The 23,347-nt window shown below is 39.6% G+C and overlaps 2 protein-coding genes across 9 annotated transcripts in view; one reads left to right on the forward strand and one right to left on the reverse strand.

Moving 5' to 3' along the window:
* Positions 1-8,859, forward strand: part of LOC307094879 (ceruloplasmin) — a gene marked incomplete at both ends in the record, with an annotated part of 89,567 nt that extends 80,708 nt beyond the window's left edge. Inside the window, one exon of one of the 2 annotated variants that reach the window (XM_079764008.1) lies at positions 7,035-8,859. In XM_079764008.1, coding sequence (XP_079620134.1) covers positions 7,035-7,117 — 83 coding nt within the window. Of the gene's footprint in view, positions 1-6,278; positions 6,305-7,034 lie in introns of those variants that run through there. The other variant, XM_079764009.1, reaches the window with a different exon arrangement.
* The window catches only part of HPS3 (HPS3 biogenesis of lysosomal organelles complex 2 subunit 1), a 62,500-nt gene that overhangs the window by 6,705 nt on the left and 32,448 nt on the right, over positions 1-23,347 (reverse strand). For 2 of the 7 annotated variants that reach the window (XM_079764027.1, XM_079764030.1), the window contains exons 8-16: positions 16,781-16,889; positions 14,814-14,995; positions 13,773-13,953; positions 12,451-12,684; positions 10,979-11,164; positions 10,460-10,648; positions 8,871-8,978; positions 4,845-5,051; positions 4,095-4,185 (exon numbers count right to left, since the gene is read on the reverse strand). In XM_079764027.1, coding sequence (XP_079620153.1) covers positions 4,095-4,185; positions 4,845-5,051; positions 8,871-8,978; positions 10,460-10,648; positions 10,979-11,164; positions 12,451-12,684; positions 13,773-13,953; positions 14,814-14,995; positions 16,781-16,889 — 1,487 coding nt within the window. Of the gene's footprint in view, positions 1-4,094; positions 4,190-4,844; positions 5,052-8,870; positions 8,979-10,459; positions 10,649-10,978; positions 11,165-12,450; positions 12,685-13,772; positions 13,954-14,813; positions 14,996-16,780; positions 16,890-23,347 lie in introns of those variants that run through there. The other 5 variants (XR_013813142.1, XR_013813143.1, XR_013813144.1 and 2 more) reach the window with 5 other exon arrangements.

Raw genomic sequence — 23,347 nt, forward strand, 5'->3', positions numbered from 1 at the left:
ATTTATATGGAACCAAAAAAGATACCGAATAGTTGCAGCAATCTTGAGAAAGAAGAACAATGTTGTAGGGATCACAATACCAGATATCAAGTTATTCTACAAAGCCACTGTATTCAAAACAGCCTGGTACTAGCACAAGAACAGGGATATAGATCAATGGCACAAAACAGAGATCCCAGAAATTGATGCAAGCCACTATGCTCAATTAATATTTGACAAAGAAGCAAGAACATACAATGGAGTCAAGAAAGTCTCTTCAATAAATGGGGTTGAGAAAATTGTACAGATACACGCAAAAGAAAAGAATATAGACCAACTTACACCATACACAAGAATAAACTCAAAATGGATTAAGACTTAAATGTAAGTCATGAAACCATAAAAATCTTAAGAGGAAAAAATGGGCAGCAAAATCTCAGACATCTCTTATAGTAATATGTTTATGGATACACCTCCTAGGACAAAGGAAACTAAGGAGAAAATAAACAAGTGGGGCTACATCATCAAAATAAAAAGATTCTGCGCAGCCATCAACAAAATGAAAGGCTGTATTGGAGAACATATTTGGCAATAATACATCTAATAAAGGTTTAATATCCAAAATATATAGTGAACTCATACAAAAGAAAGACAAACAAAAAATGGGCAAAGGACCTAAACAGACACTTCTCCAAAGCAGACATACAGATGGTCAAGAGATATATGAAAAAATGTTCAAAGTCACTGATCATCAGAGTGATGCAAATTAAAACGATAATGAGGCATCACCTCATATCTGCCAGAATGGCTACTATCAACAAATCAACAAATGACAAGTGCTGGTGTGGATGTGGAGGAAAGGGAACCCTAGTACACTGCTGGTGGGAATGCTTACTGGTGCAGCCACTATGGAAAACAGTATGGAGTTTCTTCAAAATTTAAACATGGAACTGCCATTTGACCCAGTGATCCCACTTCTAGGAATATATCCTAAGAAAACTTAAACACCAATCAGAAAAAAATGTATGCACCCCTATGGTCATACCAGTGCAATTTATAATAGCTAAGATCTGGAAATAGCCCAAGTGCCCATCAGTAGATGAGTGGCTAAAAAATAATAGTACATTTACACCATGAAATACTGTGCAGCAGTGAAAAAGAAGGATCTCTTGCCCTATCTGGTTTGGCTCAGTGGAGAGAATGTCAGGCTGTGGACAGAAGGGTACCGGATTCGATTTCAGTCAAGGCCATGTACCTCGGTTCCAGAGTCCTCCCTGGTCCCGGCCTTGGTCTGGGCTTGTGCAGAAGGCTATCAATTGATGTATTTATGTCACATCGATATTTATCTCTGTCTTTCCTTCTCTCTCTAAAAATTAATGGAAAAATATCCTCGGGTGAGGGTTGAAAAACAAAACAGAAGGATCTCTAGGATCTTCTTACTCTTTTGAGACAGCATGGAGGGATCTGGAGAGTATTATGCTGAGTGAAATAAGTGAGTCAAAGAAAGACAAGTATCACATGATCTCACTCATATATGGAATCTAATGAACAAAATAAACTGATAAACAAAATAGATCCAGAGACCTAGAAGCATGGGACACACTGCAGAAACTTAGAGGGAGGGGGTGGTGGTGGGAAGACATCAACCAAAGAACTTACATGCATATATGCATAACTCATGGACACAGACAATAGGGTGATGAAGGCCTGTGGTGGAGGATGGGGGCAGACTAGAAGGGGTCAATAGGGTAAAAAGGGGGTCATATGTAATACTTTCAATAATAAAGATTTAATTTTTAAAAATGGAACTGCCTTATAATCCAATGAATCCACTTCTGGGAATATATCTGAAGAAATCTTAAACACTAAATGGAAAGAATATATGCACATGCACCCCTGTGTAACAGCCAAGATTCTGAAGCAGCACAAGTGTCCATCAGTAGATGAGTAGATAAAAATGCTGTGGTAAAATTACACAATGGAATACTAGGAGGCTACAAAAATTCAGGAAATCTTACCCTTAGCAACAGCATCGATAGACCTGGAGAACATTATGCTAAGTGAAATAAGCTAATTACTGAAAGACATATACCATATAAGCGAAATCTAATAGACAAAATAAACTAACAAACAGAAGAGAAACAGACTCATAGAGAACAAGCTGCTGTCAGAGGGGAGACAGGTTTTAGGCAGGGAGAAAAAGGTGAAGGGATTAAGTAAAAAACAAACAAAACTTAAAAACCTTATAGACACCGACAATAGTATGGTTATTACCAAAAGGGAAAGAGAGTGGGAGTAACTAGAAGAGGTTGAGAGGTTTTTGGGGGATAAATGGTGACAGAAGGAGACTTGACTTGGAGTAGTGAACACAATAATATACAGATGATGTATTATAGAATTGTATACCTGAAACCTATATAATTTTATTAACCAACTAGAGGCCCGATGCACAAAAATTCGTGCACTCGGGGGGTGGGGAGGGTCCCTCAGTCCGGCTTGCACCCTCTCACAATTCGGGACCCCTCGAGTAGGGTCCCTAGGCCTGGCCTGAGATCATGGCCTAGCAGGGCTTTCCTTCCCCTGGCTGTGGGCAGCTGGCCCCACCCCTGCCGCTGCCACTGCTTGCCACCTGTGCAGCGCTGCCCCCCTCCCCTACCACCGGTGGCCTTCCTCTGCAGGCAACAGGCTGGAGTGTGATGGCTTGGCTGGCCTGTGCCTCTCTCTTTCTTTGCTGGGGGTGGGGCCAGCCCTGCGAGGGGCCATCTGCCTACCTGATCGCCCCTAACTGCTCGCCTGCCTACCTGATCTCCCCTAACCACTCTTCCTGCCTGCCTGATTGCCCCTAACTGCTCACCTGCCTACCTAATCACCCCTAACCACTTACCTGCCTACCTGATCACCCCTAACTGCTTTCTTGGGGGCAGGGCCAGTCCCGCGAGGGGCCATCTGCCTACCTGGTCTCCCCTAACCGCTGGTCTGCCTACCTGATCTCCCCTAACCGCTGGTCTGCCTGCCTGATCTCCCCTAACCACTCTGCCTGCCTGCCTGCCTGATTGCCCCTAACCACTTGCTTGGGGGCGGGGCCAGCCCTGTAAGGGGCTGTGGTGGTCTGGTCGCTGGTCCTTACGGTCGTGACGCCGCTTGCCTTTTATTATATAGGATGTCACCCCAATAAATTTAATTAAAGAAAAATACACATTTAAAAAATGATAAAGAGTCTTTTGAGTAAGGTAATGATGTGCCTGAGGTGTGAAGATGTGGGCTCTCTGCACTGGAAAGTGATCCACTAACACAAAACATAAGTTCAAAATTATGTGATAAATGTGATGCAGGTGGGCCAGGCAATCAAACACCTGACACTTCCATCTTCTAAAAACCAAAAAACAATCAGCACAATACGTTAGTGTATAGTCACCTCCTCCCAGTCATGAAGGGAGATTTTCAGAAAAACTCCTTCCAATAACTGCTGGTTCTGCCTAACACTTTAAAGAACAAAGAGCTCTGCTAGAAAACACAACTCCAACACTGGAATCAATGTAACCACACCCTCTGTCATCAGGCCAACAATTAAGTAGTGATATAAACACAAGAGTAAGAACTTGATAACCATGTATCTATCAAGATTTACAAAGGATTATTTTGAAAATTTAAAAAATAACTACCAATGCTATAAAATACTGCATAATTTAGAGACACTCCACTTTTAAATCCTTGAGAACTTTGTAATTCTTCAATACTTGCTTATAATTATGATTAATAATGATAACCATTTTAATTTTCTACATGAAGCAAATTAAGCACTAATAAAAATGTAATTGTATTAATGAAAATTCCAATTTTTGAAATCCTGAGGTTGTGAGTTTCTGGTACTATGATAACTTATGTTTGAAAAGATTAACTGAAAGGATCAGCTCTGTAGCTAGAAGAGATGAATGCATGTCAAAAGCAATGGGGGAGTGTGAACGCTGAAAGTCAGCTCCAGCCGATTAGGAGAACCTCTTCACCTCACTTGAGAATCAGATGAAAAAACTCGAGAAAGCAGGGCTTCAACAAATTATGGAAACTAAAGCTAAGATGCAATTAAATATATAATCAAGCAAAAATGATCATTTTACCTTTTAATGATGACAGGTAAAGTTGATATTTCTCTCCACCACATTTTATTCTCTGACAAAGTTCAGGCAGCAGTTTTTTCCACCACAAAGTCTATCTTAGAAAAAAGGAATAAATTTTAAGTTTGCTGCATTTTACATTAAGATTTCCCAAAAGAATGAGAAGATTGTGCAGGAAAGTACTGGACAAAATGCATCATTTTGGTTAAGGTGGCAACTTTATTATAACAGAAGTTGTATCAGCAGCCAGACTTCTGGTTAAACTATAACATGGAAGTCAGATTTGTAGTATGAAAATCTAATAGTATGTATACTGTGCATAAGTACACAGCTATGTTCATGAAGAAACAGACATGTCCTGGATTATCTCTGAGATAGCAAGAAGGACGGAAGGAAGAAAAGAAAAAGGACTAAAGTCTAGATCTCTAATTTCTAAACTAAAGTCTAGATCTCTAATTTCTAAACTAAAGACCACGTAGCCCAGAAAAATATTTTCCCATTATCATTACGGGAAATAGCCTACTTCATCTTCAAATGAGTGATTTTTAATGAAGATAACATACCATCACCATACATTTTAACAGCCCCTAACAGTACTCAAAACACATGGCATGTTAAATACATCTGCCCATTTGACCTCCACAGTCCTGTGAAGCTGGACTGGCATTAATCTGTCTCCATTTTGCAGAAAAGGCAACAAGATGATCAAATCTGATTATCACTGATCTAGAAAATGTAATCTGAAAAGCATACCCGATTCTCTTCTTTCAGTTCATGATTAGCATATGGAATGACCGCCTCTGGGCACCTCTCTAGCAGTGTGTCTATGCACTGCTCATACTCTTTCAGGCGTGTCCGGCACAGAACCTGGACACTGAGGCCAGCAACAGTGTCTTCCGAGAGGGACTCCAAGAACGGAACAATGGAAGCTATGTCAAATGAAGGGCCACATATAAGAGACTATGAACAGAAAAGTGAAAAGTTATGGAAGGAGGCACCCCAAAATCTAGAGCACAACATATGAGAGTACAATTTTTTTAATAAAAAGAAGAATGCAATTTTAGAGCACACATATATGATACTCATTAAGCTTAAGTGGAGTGAAGTATTAAATAATATTTAACCACCTCTAGTGTGAAGAATAACAATCTATTTGACAGAAAGCAATAATTTAAAAAATAACATGATTTTATTTGCTTTGCATAGTCTGCATTTAAAAACTAATGGGAATGCTTTAGGGACTCCATCCTAAGGAAATAATCAACATCATGGTTAACGATTTATGTCCAATGATGTTCACCACAAGAATATTTATAATACTGAAAAAGTAGGAGCAACCTAAATATTACACAAAAAGGGATAAGTAAATTATGGTGCAGCTGTATAATGGAATATTATATAGCCACCAAAATTGTTTTCAAAGGCCATTTAATGACAAAATACTCATGATAAAGTGATGAGTAAAAACATCTTAATACAAAATTATATTCAGAGCGCGATCAGTTTCATAAAATCTTCATAGGTACATACACATATAGAAATGCCTTTGGGAGAGCATAGAATTTGAGACAGAGATCAGCTCAATGAATGGGAGGACAAAGCCTACTTGTGTCTTTTTCCTGTATTTTCAAAAAGTTTCTATAATAAGCATGCATTACACATATAACCAAAATAAAATTTAACATTTAAGAAAACTAACACAACTGTTAAGAACCTAATAATTTGTATCAATACCATTTGCCACAAGCTGAATAAAAAAGCAGGTACTATTTCAGTATTCAGAACTGTAACCGATATTTTACTTCTAAGTATTTAAACTATAAATACAATTGACCCTTAGTATTGTGGATTTGAGCTGCATGGGTCCACGTATATGCAGATTTTTTCAAGTTACCCACACAGTTCAAACCCGTCGTTCAAGGGTCAACTGGCAATGCTGAGGGTCGACTCAAGTTATATATGAATTTTCCATTGTGCGGGCAGCTGGTGCTCCCAACACCCATGATGATCAAAGGCCAACTGTCCTACTGTTGTTTTTTTTTGTGTGTGTTTTTTTTAATTTTAATTTCTTTATTGATTGTTTTGTTTTATTTAACTGTAATATTTTTTATTCTACCACCTTTCTTCTGGATAAAGATGAGAAGATCATATACTGATTTTCTTCTTCCTGTATCCTTTTTGCTACAGCTTCTCAGGCTCACAAGAGGATATAGAATATGAACTATCTATTTATAGTCAGCACGTTTATTTTATTCCAATCTCTACCAAGGAATGGCTAGGAGAATAAGGTCAATCCCTTTCCTTCCTGCAAGTTTAATAATCACCTTCCCATCTGAATAATTTCCTGATAGTAAGATAGCAAACACAAAATAAGGTGATAACTTGCCACTCATAGATCTCCCAACATAAAAGATTATTTCTATATCGGAAGGAGCAAGGCATGGTTAAAATGCAATTAGTCAAAGCTTGGTACAAGATGATTACTCATGAACTTTTCCTTAGTTTTATCCATATCATCAAGAAGTTTAAAAGTAAAACACACCAGACAACACATATATTACTGAATTAAAAAATGGTCCAAAGGTTACTACTGCCCTTTAAAATACTCCCAGTGCTGTCTGCTTCTTAGCAGACTGCTCCATTGTTCTTTTAGGATAGCAAATGGACTCCTCTCCACCCCCAGCACAAGTACTGCCAGTGATGGCGAACCTATGACACACGTGTCAGCACTGACACGCATAGCCATTTCTGATGACAGGCGGCCGCTGAGGAGGCCGCATGCCGAGGATGAAACATTTGCTGCTCCTGAGGATGAAACATTTGCGAAATAATGTTTTTTCCTCAAAGTGACACACTACCCGAGTTATGCTCAGTTTTTTGGCGAAGTTTGACACACCAAGCTCCAAAGGTTGCCCATCACTGATACTCCCTTCTCTGATTTAGATCCCTTGTCCTCAGCTGGCTCTGCAGGACTGAAATCCAGACTTCTGGGGCTCCTCTACCTACTCAATCAACTGCTGCTCTAAAGGTGAGGTGTCCGGCAAGGAAGGAGGGGAGGGGCCCATGACAATTTTGGCAAAGGGCAGGGCATTTACTACTTACTGTGTCATTTCAGACAGCAGCTTTTTGAAATGTAGGTGATTTCTATATTGTTTTTATTTTAATTTTTGCACAAATGTATAGTGTCACAATGACTGAGGACAAGAGACACATCAAATTTGTGTGGTGGTGGTAGGCGGGGTGGAGGGAGTCATACAATTTTGAGAAACCTCTCCGGGTGGTCCTGAACCTTCCCATTCCTCTAGGTGAGAACCACATAAAATCTTCTTGTTTCTTGAGAGTTATTTTGTTCTTAATAACTAAGACTAATTGACCTACAAATAATCTAGAAAGAGATATAATTAGGAAAGTGACTTAGAGACGTTTAGGCTGACTACATTTCTATCCTTTAACAGCAAAGACTCCTTTTTAAGAGACCTCTATATTATACTTTTTCAAGCAGTGATTACAAATATGCTTTCTCAGGTGAGGTTTAATAGCACTTGTTACAATTATGTTTTTAAATAGGTGATTAGTGCACATGTTCCAGGAGAGCAAGGCCCTGCCTGCCTGGTCCCATGCTGTACAAATTTACAGTATATGTTCAAGGAATATCTGTGGAATGAACAAGCCTGAGGCTCAGTAGCTCTACATCATAAGGGAACTAAAAATGAGGACCAACAATACTCTTCTCTGTTGATTTTTTTAAGAATGTAACTCCATTTCTGGAGACAACACAGAGGCTATCCAAGCAATACTACCTGCTGAGCTTCCCTCCCAACCACCATCCCCAATTTTGGTTTCCATAAGCAATAACCACACTTATACCTGTTCCCAGGGAAAATGAGGGGCTGCAAGCTAAAAAATCCAAGGAAGCCAAAAGGCAGCTGGGTGTAAGGAAACTGGACACCACAGGCTCAGTGTCTGGACCAAAAACTGTAGCGGCAAGACAGACAGCCACTGGCTGGCTCCAACCCACAGTTCTTAGGCAATGAGGGCCCAGGGTTACCAGGTGTGCTGAATTTTTCAAGAGAAAAGTGAAACTCAGAATTCTTAATTTTTATATGTTAGTAGATACCCTGGACGACCAAACAAAACAGATTTTTGGGTTCTATTTGATCCTTGGACCATTGAACTACTATTAAACAAAATCATATCCACATTTAGCCCAGCCTGGTCCGCCAAGTCAAATGTAGACTTTATTTCTCATTCTGGTCAAAACACCGTCACAGTCAGAATTCCTGCAGGATTATCTACACTCTCTGATCATACTTCTTCCTTTTTCTTTTCTTTCTTTCTTTCTTTCTTTCTTTTTTTTTTTCTTATCCTTTCAGGAGCCAGATAAATTGGCTACTTTGAACAATTTCCTACAAAACAGACAGTAGTGGCTAGATTGGCTAGAGGCCTAAAATGTATGAGTGAAGACTGAAAAAACATGAATCATAGCAATAAAACTCTGCTACACATTTGCCATATATGCATTTCACAAAGTGCTTTCAAGCACATGCTGAAAAAGAGCCAAGACAGTCATGAGACTTGGGCGCTTACTCATTTATGGTAACGAAAGCAGCCTTCCGTGAGCAGTTTCAGGCAGAGGCAGGAGAGCTCCTGAGCATGCCTGTGGATTTTCCCCTCAAAATTATACATTCTAGATTAACACAACATCTGAAGTCCTACAAATTTATATCCTACATTAAATTTTAATATGTATACTCATTAAAAAGAGATATTTTCATTTACCTGTAATTTGGAGAGATCTTCTGTATAATTTTTGTCAGCTAAGGAATCAGATGTTATTAAGACATTAACCCACGGATAGATTAAGCCATAATGGCTACAGGCGTTTATCTAAAAAGTAAAAGAAATTAATATAAACATAATACAACAAAACAGATGTTCTTCATCCATGCTAAATAGAACAAGCAATCACTAGTCCTCAGCCGTGTTGCAGAGTTAAGTATACACCTTCCTGGGAATGAGAAGGGAAGTCATTTAGAATCTATTCCCCTGGGGAAAGTTTCAGCCTTCCTGCTTCTCACTGAACAAATCTGCACTGAATATTCCTTAATACTTTAAATTTTAAAATATTCCAAGGAGGCCCTTTCTAGCAAAAAAAGCAATAGTGCTTTTAAATTAATTATACTTTAAAGAAGTTAACAATAATATTGGAAATAATTTTTTATTTCTACTATTTTCCTTGGGAGACAAAATCTCTCCATAAGTTCTCAAGATGATTCCCCTAAAAGCCCTCTTATTCAAAAAGTCGGTGTCTTTTTCAGTTAGCTGTGGCATCCATGAGAGGCAGAGAAGCTAGTAGGGGAAAGGAGCAGGATGGGTAAAAGCAGCGGTGAGGGCTGCCATGAGGGCTACAGAACAGCTCTTATGTGTGTGGCTGAGAGGACATAATGAGATCCTTTTCCACAGTCCCTCACATGTAAGGGAGGTCAGCAGATGTCTTTTCTTGTGTTCTACTTCACAGCCATCCTAGGAAGCACAGACATGTTCTGGGAAAGCCTCTTCCCTCATGCTTTAACTACTGAGGTACCACTGCAAGTCAGAGACAGTACAGGCACTCTTTAGAATACAAAATTATGTAAAACTAGAGGCCCGGTGCACAAAATTTGTGCACTCGGGAGGGGTCCCTCAGCCTGGCCTGCATCCTCTTGCAGTCCAGAAGCAGGCCTAAGCTGGCAGTCGGACATCGTTAGTGCTGCTGAGGAGGCAGGAGATGCTCCTGCCACCACTGCTGTGCTTGCAGCCATCAGCCAGGCTTGTGGTGAGCGCCTGCCCCCTGGTGGTCAGTGCACGTCATAGCAACTGATCCTTCCCAGTTGGTCCACTATTAGGGTCAATTTGCATACTACCCTTTTATTATATAGGATATAGGATGTGGGCAACTTCACCCATGGACAAGTTAGAAGTGTACTTTTAATTCCTGCTTAAAAAAGATATCTGGTGCCCTAGTTGGTTTGGCTCAGTGGATAGAGCATCAGCCTGCGGACTGAAGGGTCCCAGGTTCGATTCCGGTCAAGGGCACATGCCTGGGTTGTGGGCTTGATCCCCATTAGGGGACATGCAGAAGGCAGCCAATCAATGATTCTCTCTCATCATTGATGTTTCTATTTCTCTTTCCCTTTCCCATCCTCTCTGAAATCAATAAAGATATCTATATATATAGATATAGATATAGATATAGATATAGATATAGATATAGATATAGATATATATTTAAAAAGATATCTGGTGATAAAACTTAGTATTAATTTAAAGCCATTCAAAATAAGAAGGCACATTATTGTAATGTGTAATGTATTATTCCGTTATCTTACCAGATCCTTTGATGTTCGCAATGGTATGGTGTCAGGGGGCTGCCTCTTCAATAATCTCCAGATGTATTGTGATGTGAGCTTGTAAAAGAGTTCCTGCAGTAGCACATCTGGGAGACATGCTATCAGCTGAGCTTCCCAAAAGTCTACCAAGAGCTGAGGAATCGTATCTCCATCCTTACCACAGAGCACCTTGAACGTGTGAAACAAGCCCCCATATCACAGATAAATATAGTATTGATCGAGTTAAAACTGGTTTAAAGAGCATTCCATCATGTGGGCCATGCATTTCATAACCTATCGTTAACATTAGTGCCATGGCACAGCACACTTAGACATTTTAACAGGAAACAAATTAGAGCTTGCATGGATGAAAATTTTCTACATATATTCTTTTATAAATTGATTATGTCTAAGTTTGTTTTTTTTTTCAATAAACAAATAAAAACTCACTTCTCTTATTCTGCTCCCTGGCCCCCACCAATTTTATCTAGAACAATTTACATTTGGAAATTGACAAACCTTAAAGAAGGAATCTGCTTCTTCAATCCCTATTTTGTTGTTCTTCTGCAACCCCAGGATTGAAGCCACAAGCAACCCAGGCTGGGTCTCTTTCAAGTGAACTGCAAGCTCAGTTGGAAACATCTGTTCCTTCTTCTGTTGAATCAATAGCCGAGGTTCAAGAATAAAGCCACATACTAATTTCATCTAAAGATAAAAAAGAAATTTAGGAACAAAATGTACATTGCATTCATCTTATAAATACATACTAGTGCATTCAAGATTCATGGTTAAGCTATTAATAATTTACTTTAATTTCAATTTTTTCTTTAACTATAAAGACCAGTTCTTACTTTCAGAACATCAGTTAACTGTCTTCATAAAAGTTATTGATATTTAATTAAGCATCAAGATGTCCTATTTTTGAAGAGAGCTTTATATTTAAGCTTATTTGATTTAATAATAATATACCTTAAGTTTTTTCAAAATTATGGAAAGAAAATTCATCTTTCTAGAATTCTACTCTTCAAAGAAAAGGATACCTCAATGTTGACTTGCTCTTCTCATAATGATAAAGCGCTCCTGCTTTTCTTGTTTTAGAAACCAAAGTCGTACTGTGGGTGTTTGCCTATAGTCAGGCAGTAAAACAACAGTATAGGAGCACAGATCTGAAGACAGCCTGCCTGCTTTAAATCCTGGTTCTACACTAACCAGCAGTGTCATCTTGAACAAGTTATTTAACCTTTCTTTGGCTTAGTTCCCTTATCTATAGAACAAGTATAATAGCATCTACCTTATAGCATTGTTGCAAAAATTAAATGAGAACATATGCAAGGGAATAGACCTGGAACATGGTTCAATTAATGTTGCCTCATAATTTCTTCCCCCAATAATTAACATTTTGGCTCATGCCCCCAAATGGCCTATCTTTCAAGGGAAAGCTACCTTCTCTTCGCTACATAATTCAAATGCCCAATCCTCCATATAGTCCTTTGTGATTTTCCCAAGTGCAGGCTATTTCTGCAACCACTGGACTCCTAAGACTCACAGCTAATATCCCACCTGCTGTACTTGAATATACTTCACTCTATTTCAGTGGGCATGGCATTCCCTCATGCTAGAACAGTTTACATTTGGAAATTGACAAACCTTAAAGAAGGAATCTGCTTCTTCAATCCCAATTTTGTTGTTCTTCTGCAACCCCAGGATTGAAGCCACAAGTCGGCTCGGAAAGAGCCTATGTATTTCCCATGCTCTGAATGTATCTAAGTTGAAAGGTCTTTGGATACCCACTGCTGCCTTTTATAATTCTTTTTTATTTGCCAGATCCAAAGCTCAAGCATTCCCTCGGGGTCACTTCCTTTATAATGTTAAGTCTATTTTCCTTTATGACTAAGAAAAAATGAACTAGCCAGAAGCCAGAAGAAAGCTAAACACCTCAGGACTACCGGTCTTATTTCAGCCTGCTGTTAATACCAGGCAGGGCACCATACCTCTGAATGGCTTTTCACTTCATTTCTGTACATGTCAAGATCTCCCATTTTCAGAGCCATTGCTGCCTTGGTCAATGTCACTAAGATTGATGAAAACCCGGAAGTATCCAGTTTCCTTAGATAGCTCATGGCAGTTAGAGGGTTAATATTCTTCATAGAAGGACTACAGAGGATATGGGGCAGCTGCTTTGGCTCAGCCACGTGAAACATCTGAACCACTTTTACTGCTAATTCCTTCGGTGAGTATGAATGAGAAATAAAAGGCCAGTCAGTCAACAGAAAGCAACAAAATCAGGGGTAAATAATGATACAAAGCTAAGATATAACATTTCAATTAAAATAAAATTATAGTATTATGTTTTGATTTAAAAAGACAGAGTTGATGATGATAATGTGGGAGAACTCAGATTACTTGAAGTAATTTCTTTGCTGAGTTAAAATAAAAAAGCAGTGAAAGTATGTACCGAATTGTGGCCAGCACTTCTAACTTTAACAAGCATTCAGAAGAAAATATTAGATTATATCACACTCAAAAGTCCACTATAAGAAATTACAAATTAGTAAAAAATATACTTAATGAGGTAATTTATTAAAAAATTTCATTTCTCTCAAAATCTTAAAACGTTTGGTATCACAGTATTTAACTTTGCAAATCTGTATTCATCTTTTTTAAAAATACACGAGGGCCTGGCTGGTATGGCTCAATTGTTTGGGCATTGTCCTGTACACTGGGGAGTCGCTGTTTTAATTCTGGGTCAGGGCACAAGCCTGGGTTGGGGGTTCAATCCCCAGTCACGGTGCATACCAGAGGCAACCAATCAATGTTTCTCTCTCACATCAATGTTCCTCTATCTCTAAAATCAATAGAAACATATTTTAAAAAAGTAAAAATACACGAGGGGCTACAAATAATCCTTAATAATGTGTTAAGGTCACTAGGCCAGGATATTGTAAGTGAAGCTTTGGGCACATGGAGAGTGGGGTGACTAGGGTTGTGAAAGGGCTGCAGATGAGAAGGAAGCAGTGCCCACATTTCTGTGTCATTCTTTTAAAGACAAGCAACTGTTACGTTGGACAGGTCACTCAATCACTATGGACCACATTTCTCTGTCTATATATGAGATGATTGTAAATTCCTTTCCAAGCTATAATTCTATAATTACTAATGAAGAAAGGGGCACATTAGTTGCCATTTTAGGAAAAGAAACTATTACCAAGGAAAAATATTTGGAACTTGACTTCTTAATGGTATTACATTAAATAAATTGCTAAAATAAAAACTTAAAAATATTAGATATAACTAAATAGAAAACCATATTCACTTCACTTAATTCTTCATCCAGGTTCTCATAAAGTGAATGACTAATGTAAAAGATTAACCCCCTCTCATATTTCTGTGATCCATCCTCAACTGCCCAGTCCACTCGAGCCAAAACTTCAGCCATAGACAAACCAGACATCTTATAGTAGGGCAAGGCGAGGTGGGAATACTGGGTGTCAAGCCTGAAGAAAAGGAAGCAAAGAAAGCTCAGATTTGTCATTTTTAAGCCAAGGTATTCAATACACTTCATAATAAAACAGATTATGCTTTCCAGATGACATAATTCTCAAAATACTTTTCTACTCTCATTAGTAGTTGGAATAAGCTCCTAAGTTATGTTCTGCAAAGCCCTTCTAATTAATGTAGTTATTTTTGCTTGACCATAATAAAAATAGAAAAAAATTCATTAAATGAATTTTATTTTCATAATGTGGCTCTAAAATAATGATGTTTATAGGTAGGAAAAGTCCGTTTTATTAATTTATAATCATGCCCCGGGGTCAAATAAGCCTTTGAAACAATCATATACAAAATAATTTATAAACATCATTCTCAGAAATAAAAATCGTTATTCATACTAGTGTCCTTTTCTGGCATCATAAAGGCATTGACTACTAAGATTAAAAAAACCACAGAACATTCAACTGGTATCTCTCCCTTAAAGCTAACAAGAAATAAACTAGTAATACAGCTTTCACTGTCAGGGATTTTACTGGTAATGCCCCACAATACCCCCATCTTGAGGCCTGAAAAGTAACTTCCAATTCATAAATTAAGTGGTGGGAGACTCATGAACTTGAGACTCACTACTCACCTAATAAACTAACTACTTGAAGGCAGGTAACATTCATCTTTGTATCTCTAAGCTTAGCACAATATCGGGCACATTGTATGTGCTCAACAAATGCTTGTGAAATAAAGGAGCCACCTCCCCTCAAGCGTACCCCCAATTATTAGGTAACTACCAGAGATGGAAAAAATAGCAAGTACACCCAAAGTTCAAGACAGTTTCTCTAACAAGTTTCCAAAAAGCATCATCAACCTGCTGTAACAGTCTCCGAGGTGCCCACAGCTTTCTTTAAATGCTTCTAAAAGCTCTGCTTTTTCTCCAGGTTCCAGCTGACTGGCATCCATCAGGGCAGCTCTCACTAACAGATGGGCCTCACTAAGAAGGTGGATGCAGCTCTGGGTTTTTGCAGTTTTATAGGTATTACTGTAATCTACCTAAAATGAAAAAGCAAACAGCTAATGTTGCAGCAGAAAAACTCCTAAAAGTTTCCCAGTTCTTAAGAATATTTATATATTTTGTTAATTAAATTAATATTTGGACACATTAAGTCCTAAAAAGTGATTATTTATCATTCTGACAGGGCCTAGCTAAAATACCCCCTCCCAATCTATGAGCCAGTTTTATACACACAATTGTAAATACTCCTTTGTTAAACAGCGCTCATCATTAGAAAAAGTACAAATAATACTGTAATACTAACAATACTGCTAACTTAGCAATAAAGCTAATGAACCTCTGAAATAGTTATCTCTTTTTTAAAGTTCTATGATTTAAATATTTCTCAAATTCAGACTGAGTATCCCTTTTGTTAGTTTCAATTGATGAAATGAAATCATACTACATCTATTTCTATAACTTGCAGAGGGCTGATAAAAAATTATCATGAGCTATCTTAACCAATCTGTATCTGTACAGATTCTAGTAGGTAAATCATCTAGATGAAGTCTCAGAGTTTCAATTAAACAAAACTTAAAAACCAGAGCAAAGCTGATATAATCATCAGCATTAAAATGCCTGTGACAAATCAGGCAAAACCTTGACCTGATGATCAAAATTAACATCACCAATAAGGGGCAGATGGATATCATCAAGGTCATACCCTGAGAAACACATTAAACACTACTGGATCACCTGTGCAATATTCTGGCCAAGAAGGATAAGCTATTCATGAAAAATTATAAAAGGTGGAAAAAATATTTTTCAAAAATGTTTATATCATAAAAAAAAGGCTGTGAACATATTCCAGAATTTAAAGGGCTAAAGAGACATGACAAATAAAATACATGATGCCAAAGTGGATCCTGGATCAGAGTAGGGGAATGCTATTGGACCATTAGGGTAACTGACAAAATGAAATATGAACCAGAGACTAAAGTATTGTGTAAGTGTTAAATGTACTGAAGCACATGACTGACCTGTTATATAAGCAAATATCCTGATTCTTAGGAAACACACACTGAAGTATTTAGCCTTAGACTATGATCTATGCAATTTATTTTCCAAAGGATCAGAAAACAACATGTGTGTTTGTATGTGTAGGAAGTGAAAGGGGGGGGAGGGGGAAGAGAGAGAGAGTGAGAGAAAGAGAAAGAGAGAGAGAGAGAGAGAGAGGCAAGGGATATACACTCAGGGTAAATCTATGTGGGGAATATACAGGTTTTATTTGTACTATTCTTATTCTTGCAACTTTTCTGTAAGTTTGAAATTATATATTTCAAAATAAAGAGTTAAAAAAAATGGCCAAGAATGAGTGTGCAGCTGTCACTTTTAGAAAAGGAGTAAGAATGCCTAAAATAAAAAAAAAGAATGCCCACTCTGGGGCCCTACTCACAGGACAATGCTACAGGTGCTACAGTGCCCAGGGAAAACCTGCTGATATTTCAAAGAAGAATGAGACAGGAATAAATGATCTAAAATTTCTTTCATGGTTCTCTTTGCTAGGATTCAAAATAAAGGTCAAAGGCTATTTAGATTGGTTAATCAATGCTCATAGGATGATGGTATGAATATGGCAGTCTTATTTTCATGAAGGGAATTTCTACTAGCTCCTCAAATGCCAGGAGTTGGAAAAATAAGAAGATGGAGAAAGATGTACACTCCACTGTCAGACAAAGCTGGTGGGTGTGGCATTCTGAATGTAAGATAGTTAGAATCCATTTTTGGTCATCAATTCCACTCTATATTTCTACAAATAAGAATGAGAAGTCTGAAACGAGTACCATTTCTTTGTACAGTTGCACTGGTGAGATTGTATTCACAATATACAAATTCCACCCAGCTTCAGCTATAGGAGGTGTTTTGAGCTTTACACTGGTACCTTTTCTAGAACTAAAAGCAAAACAAAAGACAAGAACTGTAAGATAAGACATATTTAATAAATGGCGATTTTAAATGCTGAATATTTGATACCTCAAATAATCTACACTAATAAAAGAGAAATATGCAAAGTGACCGTACCTTTGTGATGCCCACCAGCCAATCAGGAGTGAGTATGCAAATTAACCCAACAAAGATGGTGGGTTAATTTGCATACACAGGCGCCAAGTGGCTGGTGGTTGGACGCAGGTGTTCCACACCACCCCAGCCGCTCTGGGCCTCTGGGCAACGTGGGAAGGTGGAAAGGTGGCTCCAGGCCGGAGCAAAGGCGGTGCCGGCAGCCAGGGGAAGGAAAGCCCATTCTTGCACGAATCTTTGTGCATTGGGCCTCTAGTATAACTATAAAATAATTTTCATTTAGTATTTTCTTCAGTGTTAACTATACAATCAATTTTTATAAAGTACTAGAGGCCTAGTGCATGAATTCATGCACCAGTGGGGCCCCTCTGCCTGGCCTGCACCCTCTCACAATCTGGGACCCCTCGGGGGATGTTGAAGAGCCAGTTTCAACCCAATCCCACAGGCCAGGCCAAGGGACCCGACTGGTAGACAAATCTGTGCACTGGTCCGATTTCGGCCTGATCCCCACAGGCCAGGCCGAGGGACCCCACCGGTGCATGAATCCGTGCACCAGGCCTCTAATATGCATATAAGATCTTTGGTTAATCTCTTCTCGCCCTCCCCCCTTTCCTGAGATTCATCAGTCTGTTCCATGTTTCCATGCCTGTGGTTTCTGCTCCTGCATTTCGTGTCTGCCCCCTGGTGGTCAGTGCACATCATAGCGAGCAGTTGAGCAGCCTTAGCATATCATTAGCATATTACGCTTTGATTGGTTGAACGGCCAACTGGCCACTTAACATATTAGGCTTTTATTATATAGGATTGTTTGTTCACAATGCTACACAGGCCTATAACATTTAATATTCTACAACTCATGAACTGATGAATCAATCACTTTCACTTCATTCCACAAGTATTCTTAAATAAGCAATAAGCTCAAAGAACAGGAAAGAGTCCTCAAAAGGAAGGGTGATGTGGCTGTGAAAGTCCCTGTGCCCAGGATCTCTCCTGCAAGTGGCTTCATAAGTCCAGCATGCCCTGCATCACAAATCCACGAAACTCCAACAGAGGAACAAACAATTGCCAGGAAAGTGCAGAAGACACCTATAACTGCAAGTCTGCTTAAAGCACTATCCTCTCTCTTGCTTTCACTATATGATGCATTTTCTGTGGTTTACAAACCTTTTAAAATATAGACCTTTGATTAAATGAATTTTTAAATAAATTAGAGTTTTAAAAAATAATTTAAAATATATAATACCTTTGAGATCCAAGATGGTGGCCAACAGGACGGCAGTAAGCAAGATAGTGTGAGTGAGAGAGCGAAAGGAGAGTGCGTGGGCATGTGGGGAGTGTGTGTATTTGTGAGTGAGGGACAGTTATATCCAACAGGACTATTGAGGACTGGCGGACCAAGCTTCCATGGCCGGACAGCCTCTACTACCGCTGAAATCTCTCCTGGGGAGGCCGGCTCTGCTACAGAGACCACGCCAAATTGAGGGGGAGAGTGGCTGTGATAGGAAACCCAGCCTTACCTTCACCCAGGGACACATCGGCACCACCCGGACCCCTACAGCCACAACGCCCAGGGACCAGCTGCCTCAGCTGCGAACCCATTGAACACTGAGAATCCAGCCTCCCTGGTTGCGGGCACCTAAAAAGTTTGTCCAGCCGAAACCGGTTTGGCTCAGTGGATAGAGCGTCGGCCTTTGGACTGAAAGGTCCCAGGTTCGATTCCGGTCAAGGGCATGTACCTTGGTTGCGGGCACATCCCCAGTAGGGGGTGTGCATGAGGCAGCTGATCGATGTTTCTCTCTCATCGATGTTTCTAACTCTCTATCCCTCTCCCTTCCTCTCTGTAAAAAATCAATAAAATATATTAAAATACGTTTTTTAAAAAGTTTGTCCAGGGGGAGACAAGGTGGCAGCTGAATAGGTGCACATGTCCTGTGCCTTCTCACAGAGCAGACAGAGGAAACAGTTGAATCAAATAACATCCACCCAGAATTGGCGAATTAAACACAGCTGGTGAGATAATCTGTTGTCAGAAAGGTCAGAGATCGCCTGTAGAGAGGTGGGATCGGGGATCTGGGCTGGAGGAAGAAACGCATGCAGCCAGGACTAGAGTCTAAGAGGGAGACTGCGCTGCACCAAATCTGCGGCCCTTGGGGTCAGTGTACCCCTCAAATGTGGAAGGGGGTCCACAGGGCTGCTGGCAGAGAGAGACTCTAGATCTAAGCCCACAGCCATGAGAGACTGTGCCCAGAAAGGCAGCCTAAAGTTCTCCAAACTGGCCACGCAGTGCCAGGGGGAGAAAGAAGCGGGGATGCAGGCTGCTTTGTCTTTTTTACTTCTTTGCTTTTCCTTGCTAAGCCCAGTACATAGGATCTTCCAATTAAAAACACTCACTGAGACTGCAGGGGAAGGTGGTTTTTTGTGGAAAAATGGGGAGCAGAATAGGGAGAGATGAGCAGGAAACTAGCTCTGGGACAGTCCGTCCCGCCAACCTAGTCTTGAGTGCAGCCGGGAAAGTAAGAGTCTAAACATTGGGTAGAGGGGCCATTTGGTCCTGGAAACTAATACAGAAACACGGCCACCTAGGGGCTGTGTCAGAAATAGATGCTTGTGTAAATACAACTGAAAGCAGGCAGAAAAACCAAGTAGGCAGATTGATCCCGCCTGCTTGAAACCAAGGTTGTGGCATCTGACACAGAGGAACAGTGGATCGCTGGGAACTTCAACACTGTGCTGACTACCTGAAAAGAAAGTGACATGTGGCAGGCAGAACAGTAGAGAGGGGTCTAAACCAGCCCCCATGGGTCACTGAAGGTACGCTGAAGCAAACAACACTTCACTAGTTCACTATTTTTTATCTTTTACTTAAGAAACTAAAAAAATTTTTTCACTTTATTTTATTTTTTTATTATTACATTTTTATTATTTTTTTACCATTTAAAAAAATTTTAGATTAGTGCCCTACATTCTATTTTTATTTTTTAAGCATTATTTTACTCTATCTCAGTTTTTCCTTTATGCCAACACTTTCTTCCTCCCTTTTCCCTTTTTCATCCTGTTTCTATTCTCTTGTTCCTCCTTTAGTTTTTCTCCATCCTTTCTTTTTACTCACTGTTAAAAATTGACCTTCTTTATCTGCTTTACTGATGCATTACTATTAAAGTAGTCTGTGATGGCCTACTCATATATCTAATTTCCTCTCCCCTACTGCAAGTCCATGCACACTTCTCTTTTTCTTCACCAGCCAAATTTTTTTCTTTCTTTCTTTTTCTCTTTCTTTCTTTCTTCTTGTTGTTTGATTGTTTATTAGTTTGTTTGTTTTTGTTTTTTCTATTTTATGCTTTTGTTTTTCCACTCCCCCTTGTTCTCTTCTTCTACTAATAGCTTAGTTAGTTTTAATCACCAACTCAGGCCTATCTGCTCTCTATTCCCTTTTTCCAAAAATAGATGAATACAAAGATAGATTAAACAAAAGGAAAAGGTTTTTTTTGAAAAATTTATACATATATATATTAATATATATTTCAACTTTTTTCAATTATTATTTTCTACTTTTTTTTTAGTATTTTGTTTCTCACTTTTCTTCTTATACAATCACTCTCTTTCTACCTCTTCTATACTGAATCATGGCCATTTTCCCATTCATTCAGTTCCTTGACCTTACCTTCTGGAAATAAGCTCTACCTCTTCAGATTCAACTTCCCTCCTGCTTTTCTGGATGTTTAAAGTTTGCATTTTTTGGATTACTGCTGGTTTTTTGGAGATTTCTCCCCATATACATATATTTTATACCCCTTCTTTTTTCTGCTTTTTCTCTTCTCTCTTACTTTTTTCCTTTTCTCAATATCATTTTTGTGCTCTTTTCTCTCTCCTAATTCTCTTCTCTCTGGTGGTCAACTTTATTTGGAGTTACTGGTATTGTGAATACATTAGTGTCTTGTTAGCTCTGTTTCATGTCTGGTCAAGTTGTATTTTGTGCTTTTAACCCAACGTGGTAATGAGTGAGCCACATAACTAGACACCCTGAGAGGAACAAAAATGGGGAGACAAAAAAAACAGTCCCCATATGAAAGAAAAAAAGAAATGACCGGAAAAGGAAGTAAACAAAATGGAAGCAAGCAATTTATCAGAGAAAGAGTTCAGAGCAATGGTCATAAGGATGTTGAAAAGGATGGAAGGAAAATTCAACAATGTGTAAGAACCAAGAGGAAGTGAAGAAGAACCAAGAAGAAATGAAGAATGACATAGCTGAAATACAGAACAAAATAAAAAGCATCAACATTAGACTAGAAGAAGCTGAGAACCGCATCAGGGAGCAGGAAGACAAGGTAGGAAAAAAATACCCAAGCAGAGCAACAACTGGGAAAAAAAAAAAAACTTAAAAATCAGGAGGAGAACGTAAGGTACCTTTGGGACAACATGAAATGAAAAACCACATGCATAATAGGGGTGCCAAAAGGAGAGAAAACTGAGCAAGGAATAGAAAACCTGTTTGAGTGAAAACCAAGATGGCGGCAGAGGTAAACACCTAAACTGATGCCTCGCAAAATTTCAAAACTACAACTAAAAGATAAAACGGACATCATTCAGAACCACAGGAAGGCGGGCTGAGTGGAAATTCTACAACTAGAAGGAAAGAGAAAAGCACACTGAGACTCAGAGGAGCTGCAGAAGGCAGAGGTTCGGAGGTGCGTGCGTGGAGAGGGCTGGGAACTGAGCACGTGGCTGGCTTTCTCAAGCGGGAGGGAGACATAAGCTCCTGACTGCGCTGAACTCCAGTTCCAGGCGAGACTCTGGGGACCCAGATCATACAGGGAGAAACAGGACTGTCAGAGAGACAAAAGCACACTGAGACTCAGAGGAACTGCGGAAGGCAGAGGTACGGAAGGAACGCGCATGCGCGGGGAGAGCTGGCAACTGAGTATGCAGCTGGCTTTCTCAATCGAAAGGGAGACAAAAGCTCCGGACAGCTCTGAACTCCAGTTCAAGGCGAGACTCTGGGGACCCAGACTCATTCGGGGAGAAACTGGACTGTCTGGCAGAGGGTGAAACTCGAGGGCAGCTTTCTCTCAGAGGTGCTTGCAGCGATTACCGCGGAACACTTGAGACCCAGGAGCCTCTTAGGGCAGGGCTGATGGGAAGCCATTGCTGTCTGCTCCACCCTGAGACTCCGCCCCAGCCAAGCTGAGAACAGAGGCTTTTGCAATTTTGCAAGTCTTGTCTCATAAGGGTGTCTCCAGCGAAGTTCTCCCATTGTAGACACAGACTGGAGGTCAATTCCTACCAGTGATACCAAAAACAATCAAGACTTAAATACAACGAGACTGTGCACACAGCCCACAAAGGGGTGCAAGAAGAGTGTCCAACTCACGAAATTGGGGAGGCTGAGCTACTGGGCCCTATAGCACACCTAGCACACAAAGCCACTCTATCAACTCAGGGAAGCAGCCAAAATGCGGAGACAAAGAAACAGGTCACAAATGAAAGAAATGGAGGAAGCAAATGACTGGATATAGAGTTCAAAACCACGGTTTTAAGGTTTTTCAAGAATTTTCTAGAAAAGGCCGATAAATTTAGCAAGACCCTCGAGGATATGAAAGAAGACCAACTAGGACTTAAGCATACACTGACTGAAATAAAGAACAATATACAGAGATACAATAGCAGACAAGAGGATCGCAAGAATCAAGTAAAAGATTTGAAATACAAAGAAGCAAAAAACATGCAACCAGAAAAGAAAAAATAATCCAAAAATTTGAAGACATCAAATACATACCTACCAACGAGTGAATCTAAAAAGCAAGTGAATAAAAAGTCTGAAGAACAGAATGGACTGGTGAATATAATGGAATCAGGGACATAGAAAGGGAGTGGACTGACAATTCTCAGGGGGAAGAGGGTCTGAAGGGTGTGAGAAGAGATTGGACAAAGGTCTTACACCTATGGATAAAGACAGTGGCGGGAGGTGAGGGCATGGGTGGGGTGGGAATCAGGTGGAGGGGAAGTATGGGGGGGGAGAAGAGGAACACCTGTAATAATCTGAACAATAAAGATTTATTTAAAAAAAACAAAAACAACTCAACCAGAAAATCAAAAAGAAAAAAGAATCCAAAAATATGAAGATAGTGTAAGGAGCCTCTGGGACAACTTCAAGCGTACCAACATCCGAATTATGGGGGTGCCAGAAGAAGAGAGAGAGCAAGATACTGAAAACCTATTTGAAGAAATAATAATAGAAAACTTCCCCCACCTGGTGAAAGAAATAGACTTACAAGTCCAGGAAGCACAGAGAACCAAAAAAAAAAGGAATCTAAAGAGGACCACACCAAGACACA

The sequence above is a fragment of the Cnephaeus nilssonii genome (assembly GCF_951640355.1).
Source record: "Cnephaeus nilssonii genome assembly, chromosome: 3".
NCBI classification, from domain to species: domain Eukaryota; kingdom Metazoa; phylum Chordata; class Mammalia; order Chiroptera; family Vespertilionidae; genus Cnephaeus; species Cnephaeus nilssonii.